Source organism: Coregonus clupeaformis, chromosome 8, assembly GCF_020615455.1.
Source record: "Coregonus clupeaformis isolate EN_2021a chromosome 8, ASM2061545v1, whole genome shotgun sequence".
In the NCBI taxonomy this organism is placed as follows: Eukaryota; Metazoa; Chordata; class Actinopteri; order Salmoniformes; family Salmonidae; genus Coregonus; species Coregonus clupeaformis.
In genome coordinates this window covers 46,821,271-46,834,168 of record NC_059199.1, presented here as the reverse complement: position 1 = coordinate 46,834,168, position 12,898 = coordinate 46,821,271, and the positions used below count along the sequence as shown (strand labels likewise).

The 12,898-nt window shown below is 45.4% G+C and overlaps 1 protein-coding gene across 1 annotated transcript in view; it reads left to right on the top strand.

The window, feature by feature from the left end:
* The window catches only part of LOC121571845 (CUB and sushi domain-containing protein 3-like), a 558,910-nt gene that overhangs the window by 186,093 nt on the left and 359,919 nt on the right, over positions 1 to 12,898 (top strand). The window contains exon 6 of the mRNA XM_041883584.2: positions 10,474 to 10,586. Coding sequence (XP_041739518.2) covers positions 10,474 to 10,586 — 113 coding nt within the window. The remainder of the gene's footprint in view (positions 1 to 10,473; positions 10,587 to 12,898) is intronic.

The following is a 12,898-nucleotide window of genomic DNA, read 5'->3' as shown; positions in this document are numbered from 1 at the left end:
CAAGTTGATCATACAGAACATGGCTGCTGGGTAATATTCACCCAGGGGAGGAGACTGACGCGATGTGTTTATCTCTGGAACATGATAATAGAGCTGTTTTCCCTCACTAACACAGGCATGATGTGTGCTGCATAAGGGGAACCTACCATGATGTAGCCTAAGACAAAATGTGTCCATGTGTGTGACACTCTGGCTCCATGGACTTTGATTATTGAGCCAGGGTTGTTCATTTTCTTTTGGGTGTATTTCTATGTTGGTTTCTAGTTGTTCATTTCATGTTTGGTGATTAGTCATATGACTCCCAATCGGAGGTAACGAGTGTCAGCTGTCGGCTCGTTATCTCTGATTGGGAGCCATATTTAAACTGTTGTGGTTTCACGGTGTGTTTGTGGGTTTTTGTTCCATGTTTCTGTCAGTGTTACAGAGGACTTCACTATCGTCATTTGTTGTTTTTTGTGGTTGCTTTATAAATAAAGTCATCATGTTCACTCCACGCGCTGCGTATTGGTCCGCTTCTTCAGACGATCGTGACAGAAAAACCCACCATAGAAGGACCAAGCAGCGTGTCCAGGAGCAAGACAGCTGGACATGGGAGGAAGCGCCTGGTAAGGAGATCGAGAGGCTGGCGATGGCCCAGGTGGGCAAATCGTGGTCCTGGGAGGACATGCTCGGGGGCAAGGGACCTTGGGGGAAGATCAAGGCCTGGCGAGAGAGGAGCAACTGGCGTCAGCAGGGTCATCGTTGGAAGGACGAGAGGCAACCCCAAAAAGTTTTTGGGGGGGCACATGGCTTGGCGGCTGGGCAGCAGGAGGCTGCCACAGGGAGACGTGGAGAGAAGGCTATCGGATTACGGGAGCCATTGGCGCAGTAGAGGAAGGGAAGTTGTTGCGGCACGGCGTGAGAGACTGATGTGTGTTACCAGTCCGGTCCGGCCCGTTCCTGATCCCCAGTTAAAGCCAGTGGTGTGTGTTCCCAGTACGGACCGGCCTGTTCCTACTCCACGCATCAAGCCCACGGTGTGCGTCGCCAGTCCAGCCCGGCCTGTTCCTGCTCCACGCACAGAACCTACGGTGTGCGTCGCCAGCCCAGCCCGGCCTGTTCCTGCTCCACGCACAGAACCTACGGTGTGCGTCGCCAGCCCAGCCCGGCCTGTTCCTGCTCCACGCACAGAACCTAAGGTGTGCGTCGCCAGCCCAGCCCGGCCTGTTCCTGCTCCACGCACAGAACCTACGGTGTGCGTCGCCAGCCCAGCCCGGCCTGTTCCTGCTCCACGCACAGAACCTACGGTGTGCGTCGCCAGCCCAGCCCGGCCGGTTCCTGCTCCACGCACCAGGGATATGGTGCGCCGCCAGCCCGGCCCGGCCTGTTCCGGCCACTCGCACCAGGGATACGGTGCGCGTCGCCAGCCCAGCCCGGCCTGTTCCTGCTCCACGCACCAGGGATATGGTGCGCTTCGCCAGCCCGGCCCGGCCTGTTCCGGCCACTCGCACCAGGGATACGGTGCGCGTCGCCAGCCCAGCCCGGCCTGTTCCTGCTACACGCATCAGGCCTACGGTGCGTCCCCAGGGCCCAGCATGCCCTGTTCCTTCTCCCCGCACTAGCCCTGAGATGCGTGTCCTCAGCCCGGTACCTCCAGTTCCGGCACCACGCACCAGGCCTACGGTGCGCCTCAGACGGCCAGAATCTGCCGTCTGCCCAACGGGGCCTGAACTGCCCGTCTGCCCAACGGCGCCTGAACTGCCCGTCTGCCCAACGGTGCCTGAACTGCCCGTCTGCCCAACGGGCGCTTGAACTACCCGTCTGCCCCTACGGCGCTAAAGCCGCCCGTCTGTACTGAGCCTGCAAAGCCGCCCGTCTGCCATGAGCCTTCAGAGCCGTCCGCCAGATCGGAGCCGCTAGAGCCTTCCGCCAGACAGGAGCCGCTAGAGCCTTCCGCCAGACAGGATCAGCCAGAGCCGTCTGCCAGACAGGATCAGCCAGAGCCTTCCGCCAGACAGGATCAGCCAGAGCCTTCCGCCAGACAGGATCAGCCAGAGCCTTCCGCCAGCTATGAGCAGCCAGATCCGTCAGCCAGCCATGAGCAGCCAGAGCCTTCCGCCAGCCATGAGCAGCCAGATCCATCAGCCAGCCATGAGCAGCCAGATCCGTCAGCCAGCCATGAGCAGCCAGATCCGTCAGCCGGCCATGAGCCGTCCAGCCAGGATCCGCCAGAGCTGTCCAGCCAGGATCCGCCAGAGCCGTCCAGCCAGGATCCGCCAGAGCCGTCCAGCCAGGATCCGCCAGAGCCGTCCAGCCAGGATCCGCCAGAGCCGTCCAGCCAGGATCCGCCAGAGCCATCCAGCCAGGATCCGCCAGAGCCGTCCAGCCAGGATCCGCCAGCCAGCCAGGATCTGCCAGAGCCAGCCAGCCAGGATCCGCCATTTAGTCCGGTACTGCCCCCTAGCCCTGTGCTGTCCCTTATCCTGGTGCTGCCCCTTATCCTGGTGCTGCCCCTTATCCTGGTGCTGCCCCTTATCCTGGTGCTGCCCCTTAGTCCGGTGCTGCCCCTTAGTCCGGTGCTGCCCCTTATCCTGGTGCTGCCCCTTCTCCTGGTGCTGTCCCTTAGTCCGGTGTTGCCCCTTAGTCCGGTGCTGCCTCTTAGTCCGGTGCTGCCCCTTAATCCAGTGGGGTTATATTGGAGGGTGGTCATTTGGAGGAGGCTACGTAAGCGGGTAGTGACTATGGTGGGGTGGGGACCACGACCAGTGCCAGAGCCGCCACCATGGACAGACGCCCACCCAGACCCTCCCCTAGACTGTATGTTGGTGCGCCCGGAGTTCGCACCTTTAGGGGGGGGTACTGTGACACTCTGGCTCCATGGACTTTGATTATTGAGCCAGGGTTGTTCATTTTCTTTTGGGTGTATTTCTATGTTGGTTTCTAGTTGTTCATTTCATGTTTGGTGATTAGTCATATGACTCCCAATCGGAGGTAACGAGTGTCAGCTGTCGGCTCGTTATCTCTGATTGGGAGCCATATTTAAACTGTTGTGGTTTCACAGTGTGTTTGTGGGTTTTTGTTCCATGTTTCTGTCAGTGTTACAGAGGACTTCACTATCGTCATTTGTTGTTTTTTGTGGTTGCTTTATAAATAAAGTCATCATGTTCACTCCACGCGCTGCGTATTGGTCCGCTTCTTCAGACGATCGTGACAATGTGAGGATATTCACTGTTTTAGTGTATTCTTGTCAGGTCATATTGCATGCCGTGGGCAGCTGTATTGGTTTTTCCCTTCAAGTCAATAATCTTTTTCATAGGAATCCAGTTCGCTAGGTGCTCTACGAAGTACTTCAATGGACTACAGACTCCTGACAGGCCATACGGTATCATGCTGAGAGTGTTTCAGAAAATGGTGGAACCGCTTGTAACCCAAACTGTTATGTTTCTTGTTTTATATCCGTTAGGAAAACAAACATGTCTTGGTCAATGTTCTCAGACTTCGATTGATTACTTCCATTGCCCCATGAAGCAGGGTAAAAGTGCATTGAAACAAATACAGTATTCTGCTTTTGTGCTGTTACTAACACTAATAGAAACTCATCCTGCCGGTGAGCTGTCTAATCTGAGGATGTTGATGACATCACAGGATGCTGATGACAAAGGTCACTTTCATTTGCGTGCACTGTCCGGAGCCCCAGGTGTAAAGATTAGTCACATTTACCCTAATGATATCCCTTTTTAATGGTGGTTACCATGGTAACATTAGTCTATTCTATGTCAGAGCCTACTATGGACATTTGTCTCTTCTTTGTTTTACATTTCTACAGATGCAACTGATTCATGAAACATCCTTCCATAATGGCTGTGAATGACACATTTGTCAGAGATTTATTTTCATGAAAAAACTTACTAACGTCTGACTATCTTTTGATTGATCCACTTGAGAGGTTCTCATTCTATTTCTCATCTATATCAAGGGTGAACACAAAAACATACAACTAAGCTGAATTCACTTCTGGAAGCCAATTGAATTTGTAACTCAGCCATGTCACCTTGGGTTGAATTGATTGAGGGTTCTTCAGCGGAACTTTAAAAAATGTCAAGCATCAGCAGAGCACCTGCGGGCAACCTTTATTCCAGCAACTTTATGTGCATATAATACAGTAAATAGTGGAGGAATTTCAGTTGTATTGGAAACCTCTCAAGTTTCCACTTATATTCTCTAAAATGTATTGTCAGATTTCTCACACCTCCCTGGTTTTGTGTGTAATAGTGTAGTTTTGCTGTATTTCAGATGTTGTATATTTTCTCGATTTAAAATTGCTATTTGAGTGTATGAAAACTTCTGATCCACTGGGAATGTGATGAAATAAATAAAAGCTGAAATAAGTCATTCTCTCTACTAAGTGGTGATCCTAACTGACCTAAGACAGGGAATTTTTACTAGGATTAAATGTCAGTAATTGTGAAAAACTGAGTTTAAATGTATTTGGCTAAGGTGTATGTAAACTTCCAACTTCAACTTCCAACTTCAACAAGAAGAAGAAGAAGAAGAAGAAGAAGAAGAAGAAGAAGAAGAAGAAGAAGATGGTAAAACAAAGAAAAGATTGGCATGAGACCATCATTTAACAGGGGTATGAAGTTTTGAACACTGTCAAAAACTCTGCACATCTTTATCGTTGCCCAAATAACTTTAATCAATATCCTAAATCTTGCTTAGTAGCTTCTCTAAATCTGATTATGTTATAAGATTGCCAGGGTGGTGAGCCAAATGCCTTTAAGCATTTGTTTACAGGGCAAGGATACATCATTGAAATGTATTTTGGGGGGTCTGAGAATAGTGATTAATTATGTTTCTGGGTGAAAGCATTGTGATGTCATTAGCTGCCTTTAGAAAGTCAATTTATTATTCTCTGTGCCAAGTTGCCTTCCTGTTTCTCAAGTCTGATAGCCAATGGAATGGAGGCGCTGGTCCGATCCCAAACTCTGTGTTAATTTTAAGATGGACCAGCAGCAACAGGGCTGTCTGCGTAGAACAAGGAGAGAGCCCAACTTTTATTAGCATTGTAGGGGATAGTCCTCTTACTAGGTACCATTTACGTAGGGATTGTCCTATTTGTAAGGATGTATTATAATAAGAAATTATTCAATTATGAATTATGAGTCATGTGTTTCAATACATTGCTACAGCATTATACACTTTCCTGCAGGTACGAAACAGCCACACCTCACAGATAAGGGCTGTCAAACAATTGTAAAAAATGTAATCAAGTTAATCGCAGGATCTGCTGTGATTAATCACAAATTCAGAATGTTCTCAAATTAAGCTGTAATTTATGATTTTTCATTTAAAAAATGTTTTACAAGAATATTAACGTCTTGATTTTGTCTAAAGTAACGGTTATCAAAATTTGGTAAATTGAGAACGCATATTTTCTTTAACCTCAATGTCAACTTGTTTTTACATTGTTGTTTTTTAGCTGTATAGATGATGTATTTGGGATGTTTTCTGTGTATAATAATTTAAAAAATGTGTGCACAACATTTTCAAAAAGTTAACTTGAGTTAACTGATTAACTATGACGGCCCTAGATGTACAGTAATGTAATCATTCAAATTCAAGTCTTGCTTTTAACTGTCTTGCTTAACTGTAACAATTTTGTATTGTTGCTGAAGGGATTAGAGATGTATTGGAAATCCTGAAATGGTACTCTTAAATTCCGGTCTATTTGTGAAGATAAGCTAGGCCCTGGTTAAGTACTGTTTCCCCCTCTTTCTCTCAGATCCATTAATGTTGTTCTGAGACTGGACGGATTGTATTACGGCTTGCAAATGAGGCCTCTGGCAGCCATTTACTGCAGCAGAGGATATAATTTGGATAAATATAATCTCAGCCTCTGAAAAACGCATACCGCTATTGTGTCATTCGGTTAGTTTTGACCACAGTGTTTTAGATTTGAGAGGAGAATTACAGCAAATTACTGTTGTGCTTGTGTTTTGTTGCGGTTCTTGGGCAAAAGGGTCTGACCCCTACACATGGAGCCCAGACTGCAATTTGGACAGTTTCACGTCGACCCTGCATGCTGCGATGAAACAGATGAAATATAGTTTCCAGAATCCAATGGGGTGGAGAGGCCTTGACTCACTGTATCAAAGTGTGAGGAGGCAGTCAGTGCATCAGGAGAGGAGAGGGAGGGGAACAAGGGAGGAAGGTGGAGGGCTCTGCCACAGAAGGAGTGCCCATGGAGAACACTGATTACTTACTTTCAAAACATCAGTTTGATGGAGAGATGCACGCCGCTTCCCAGCGGCCTCCCATCCGTCTCTGAGGCCTGGGTGGTGATTGATGAGGCGTCCGCCAGCGTCGTACACTGCCTGCCTGCCTGCCTGCCTGCCTGCCTGGGGCCCAAAGCTGATGCAGAGGCCAGCCATGCTTCTCTGTTTCTACCATCCCTGGGTGTATGTGTCTTTGTCTTTGTCTATGTCTCTATGTGTGTGTCTGTCTGTCTATGTGTGTGTCTGTGTGTGTGTGTGTGTGTGTGTGTGTGTGTGTCTGTCTGTCTGTGTGTGTGTCTGTGTGTGTGTGTGTGTGTGCTTAGCACGTTCATCTAATCCGGTGTCTTGACGTGTGTGTGTGTGTGTGTGTTGGTTTCAAGTTTCAAGTTTAATTAGACGTAGGTACGGGACACACATGGTATACACTGTCCAACGAAATGCTTACTTTCAGGTTTCTTCTCGACAATGCAACAACAATAAGAAATAATGAAAGATAAGAATACTAACATTAAGTGTGTGTGTGTGTGTGTGTGTGTGTGTGTGTGTGTGTGTGTGTGTGTGTGTGTGTGTGTGTGTGTGTGTGTGTGTGTGTGTGTGTGTGTGTGTGTGTGTGTGTGTGTGTGCGTGCGTGCGTGCGTGCGTGCGTGCGTGCGTGCGTGCGTGCGTGCGTGCGTGCGTGCGTGCGTGCGTGCGTGCGTGAGTGAGTGAGGCCCATTCAGCCAGCACTGCAGGGATGTTAAAGTTAATATTATAATTGCATTGAGAATGCTTGAGTACTTTGATGACAAATCGGCGACACTGTTGCTACGAAGCCCCCTTTAAAGTCTCACCACTGTTGCCTCTTCTTGTCACTGTCAATTCACACTGAGTTATTTCTGAGACCTTGAACGGCTTTCAGAACCCAGAAAGACAGGAAATTCATTGTAAATGCCTCAGTGAATAGTCCCACACTGTTGCTGTGGGGGCGGTGGCCCTCTCTTTCTCTCTGCTCTCCCCTTCATCTCTCTCTCTCTCTCTCTCTCTCTCTCTCTCTCTCTCTCTCTCTCTCTCTCTCTCTCTCTCTCTCTCTCTCTCTCTCTCTCTCTCTCTCTCTCTCACATGCAGCCAATGTTTGTGTCATTTATATTTCGGCAAATGGAGGGGAGACGGAGAAAAGGCCAAAGCTTTGAGACTGGCATGTGTAATCAATTATCTCCTGAGTCCCGTTGGGGACGTCACGGTCTCTGCACCATGGGCCCCAGCCCACTCTACACCACAGTACAATCAACACACTACCTTTTTCTCACAGAAAGTTAAAGAAAAGGGGACTGACTGACGGTGTGGGTGGTGGTGGAGAGGCATTATGGAAAAACCACATGAATTTCAGATGTGATCACGTGAAATTTTCCAAAAACACGTTTTCATGATATTATGTGAAGTTAATGTGATAACGTGACAACATGTGTTAACATGAAACTACACGTGTACACTTGTGATCACATGTGAAGTGTTCCAAAAACACGCTTTCACATGATTTCACATGTGAAATTTCATGGAAAATCATGTGATGTTCCACATGTGAAATAATGTGATTTTTCTGTAAGGGTTAAAGCCTTAGACATGGTGTGGTCTGTTCACTGTAGAGGGACAGTGATTGCCAGGCTAAGCTGGATGAATACAGCGGCATCTCCTCAGCTCCATGACACACTCTAGGCCTTTGAATAATCATGACAACTATTCTGACAGTGACAAGAATGAAAAGACCCCTGAATGCCACAGAGTAGAGTAGTGTACTGGAATTTATGTATTCACAACCTTAGCACTTAATTGAATGACATGAAGTGGCCATTTTGGGCTAGTTCACCAACCACTGGTCTCAAAGGTATCAATCAAAATGAACACATTATTAAGTGGCCATCCGTGATTCACTCGTAGGGTAAAACTTCCAGCATGATCTTTATGTACCAAGCAGACATACTACTGGTGTTAAAGGGATAGTTCTCCCAAATTACAACGTGGCAAGGTTAACAAAATCAAAGCATAGAATTTTGTAGTTTGGGTGAACTATCCCTTTAAACATATATGCAGTAAACCATACTTCTCCATTCTCCATTCACTTACATCATGGTTGTTTACCACTCCCCGCATTTATAGGCACCTTGGCGTGAGATATGTTGATTCAATTACACTTATCCATATCAAACTTTGTATTGCCTTTTACAGTGATTTAGGAGAGGGTGGGGATAGGGGGAAGGGTGTAGGGGAAGGGTGTAGGGGAGGGTGGGGGTGGAGGTGGAGAGGAGGTGGTGAGGGTGTGTGACAGCACTCTCGATCTGCTAGAATTATGTCCAACGCAGAATGCCGACTCATTAAATTAAAATGTATATTATTGGATGGGAAACACGCACTGGTACCCTAACCTGCCATGTGGCCAATGATCTTCTCCCACTTAAACTGGGGTTGCCTCTTGCCCTGCTAATGTAATAAGGCACTGCAAATGTACTGTAGGTGCTAGATCAAGTGGACGACAATTCCTCCGCAGATGACGTCGATCACAAACGCATGTACATTTTAAAGGCTTGCCATCCATAAATGAAATGGTTTTACACAGGCAGAGTGCCACACCTGCTGCACACTGCTGCTGTTTTGAGACTTCTGTGTAGTTCTATACATTGGGCCTGTTCCTAACATTTTCCCATCTGCACACATGTTCTGTATAACCTAAATTAGGATGTGGTCTATACTAGGGTTGGGATCAATTCCATTTCAATTCCAGTCTATTTAGAAAGTAAACCAAATTGCAATTCCAATTCCAAATGTTCCTCATTGAAAAGCATTGAAGAGAATTGGAATTGGAGGGGGGTTTGAGGTTAAACCCGACAGTGCTCTGAGCCGGAGGGGTCTGGTGTTTCTGCCTCTGTTTCAGTGTGGGTAATGCAGGAGACTTTAGATTGATAAAGGTAATGATATGGCACAGCTCCAGCTTGTGGTGGCCATTAAGCCTTGATTCATGTGACCGTGTCCTTTAATGACACATCCCGTCAGTCATCCATAAAGGCCGGTGGATGTGGTGGTGTGAGGCACGGGGGGAAGAGGGGATGGGAGGAGGAAGGGAGGGGGAGGGAAGAGAGAGGTCTGTCTGTGACCTCTGTGCTCTGTTCCTCCTCCTCCGCGTTGCACAGTCACATGTGGACAAATCACCTGCACACTTCAGAGGCAGGCTACTCGTCTTCTAGACGTTTTCTCTGGCCAACTCCATTGTGTGTTGTGGTGGTATGGGCCAAAGCCAGGGCCGGGCGAGGACCAGATACACTTTGTACTCTATATGCATATTAAGGTATACGAGTGTGAAACTTTGAATGGGTGGATATGCACAGCGTGAATTTAATTGATACAATTAAATTGAGTATTTTGTGTAGATCGCTGACAAAAAATGACAAATAAACTCCTACAGTCGAATGATGCACCGGTGCGTCAATCTAAGTAACATAATAAAACAATTCCCATCCAAATCCGTCAGTTTAAACTAGAGATATCAGGTTTTTTGCATTGGATGCATCTCAATCCACCGCATCCGTGTCGCACTTCCGCATCTGCGTAGAAGGTGGTAGGGCTAGAGCCCCCCCCCCCCCCAACGGTACTGTAACTATCCCTCTGTGACTTTATACATATTGTTTATGTATACAGTAGCTATCACTAATGTATAAGGATATTTATACAATTAGTTTATGCTTTGTATACTCTCTGTAAGCTTATACATCTGACCAGGGGGATATACAGTAACTATCAGTGTGACTAATAGGGTATAGTTGAGGATCCTCTTTGTAGTGTTCTCACCAGGGGGACAGGACCAGCAGTATCACCCTGCTACTGCTGCTACCATCCGACTCTGAAGCAGAACACTCATCCTTTTTCCATTCAACATTACCCTATGAACATTATTTTGAGTTGTATGTCCTATTGTCATTGATTTGTGAATAGTAAGCAGCATTACTGTACAATTACTTCACTTTGGATTTTGAAATTTGACAATTTTTATGTAGGTCTGCTGACTTTCGTTGCAACTTTTCGTAAATGTTTTTACTTATGTAGCTACAATGTCTCAACACTGTTCAAAACAAAAAAAAAAAGTGTTCTCTTTTCTGATTGACCGACACACTTAAAGACACCAGTGTTGTAACTTGCTGACTTTGAGCGTGCAGTAAAAAGCCTAATGATTATCTCCTCTTGTTTTCCTCAGGTTATCTGGGATGAATGTCCCTTCTCCTATTGTCAGCAACAAGAACTGGCTGAGGCTACATTTTGTAACCGACAGTAACCATCGATACCGGGGCTTTAGCGCCCATTATCAAGGTAAGCCTCTGTTTCAATCACCGCAGAGACGCTTAGGAAGGAGTTTCCTGACGACCTAAAAGCAGAACAAACTTGCAAGAGGAGAGGAGGTCCATTTAAATAAGAGTGTAATCCCTGTATGCCCTGAGAGAGTCAACACAGTGCTCTGAATCCTACACCTCTTTACTCTGTCGTCCTCAATGAGTTTTCTTATTTTTGTCAAAGGGTTGTGTTCTTAGATTTGCTGTTTTCTTTTTATGTTATCATCCCAATTACAACTAGAAGAGACTGATATTTATTTTCTAATGGAAACCGTTAATTCTCGACTAAATTATTTGGGCAATTAGCGATTTCGGTTTTCACATTTAATTAGAAACTTTTCTCTGAAGCAATGCCAATCATGCAGTCAATAAAAAAAGTGTTTTTGTTGTATTAGCCTTTTTCAAACTAACCAGTAGATCAACAACAAATCACTTTTTCTCCTCTTTTTGAAATAGCTGTCTCTTTTTTTAAATTATATTCAAAAGCTGCTGATTAAAACAAACCTAAGCTACTGTTTAACAGATCATCCAGAATCATATACCCACATCTGCATTGCTGTGTGTTGTGTTTGTGAAGTTATTCTGACACACATTTACCATAAACCAAATCTTTCAAAATGTCCCCCACACTGATTAAATGTTATAATATTGGGGGACTTGGATGAAATATGAAATATGTTTGCCTACTCTTACAGTTTGGGAATAGTTTGGATTAAAGATGATCTCTCCGAACCACCTTATAGGGTACGATGATGTGCTACATTTCCCAGATAGGTGTTAGATATAGCCTCAGGGTATATCTCCAGCAGGTTTGGGCTCAATTCAAATTGAAGTCAGTCAATTCAGGAAGTGATTTGAATTTAAAATCCAAAAATGTAATAACTTTTGACATCAATAGGTTCTCCTTTTCAGTTTATTGAGAAGTCGTTGGTAATATATGCCCTTTTTTTCAATCATTTAATTGGAATTTAAGTTTACTTCCTGAATTGACTGCCTTCAATTTGAATTGAGCCCAACCCTTCTCTCCAGGGACATTGGGGGTGAAAGGTTAATGAATGTACTCTCCTCCTCTGATCTGAGGTCAGTGTTAGTGAGGACAGTGACAGATCATCTTCTTGTCTCACCACAACTAATGCTCACCAGTCATTCCTTATTAGCTCATCAGTTGCTTTAAAGCTACATTCTGCGATTCGAAAATTGAATAAAACCTTACATTTTGGGTTATGATAGAATATTACATGTGTGCTTAACTCATGAAACATTTATACTGTAAGTTATATCCTTTAAGGATTTCAGATCCCAGATTGTACCAAAATGGTTTGACCGAAAAACATTTGTGATTTAAGTGTTGGAAGCAGATAAGGTGTGAGCATTTACCTTCTAATATTGATCAAGGAATTCAGATCCCAGATTGTAGCTTTAATAGACAGAGGCGAAGCAGGGGTTAAGACCAATAGAAAGAGACGGACATCTGCATTTTTTTTTACATTTTAGTCATTTAGCAGACGCTCTTATCCAGAGCGACTTACAGTTAGTGAGGGCATACAATTTTCATACTGGCCCCCCGTGGGAAATGAATCCACAACCCTGGCATTGCAAGCGCCATGCTCTACCAACTGAGCTACAGGGGACTACAGTCAGAGAAGAGCTCAGTGCATCTGAATAGGTTTATTTCTGTCCTTGACACAATGTTATAGGTCAAGCGCTTTTCACATCCTCTGAAAGGGCAGTGTCTGTATGTTCAGAGCCCAAAGAAAGAAGAGGGGATAATAAAGGATTTTCTCATAATTTACTAATCTTTGTAAATAGTTAGGGAACCATTTTGCTAATACCCTACTAATGAGCTTTTAATTGGACGTTACCATATAAAGTGTCACACCCCGAGGACTTTTATTAAACACAACTTGTATTTATTATTAATATTCTTAAAGGAAAAGGACTGTAGAATGTCAATTATTTTGTGGCTTAGTGCCAGGAACAGTAGTGGATTTAAATGGTCTTTAAAATGGACAAACATCCCATTAAACAGACCCCCTTCACCAAAATGCACAACATTTGAGAAGTTTAGCACATTTATGGCACTTGACAGAGGTGAAAAGCCAGGCAAGATTGGTTTGTGGCCTTCACAAGAAGATAGAGATTTGATCTTAATGTCTGCTGTTGATGGCTGCCGAGGGATGAATTGCCCCTTGAGAACGGCCCTGTGTGCGACTTCTTATTGAGGCCTTACAGGTACACTCCACCTGGTAGCCCAGCTTCAAAGCAGCAGCTGCAAAGCGCCTTAGGACACCA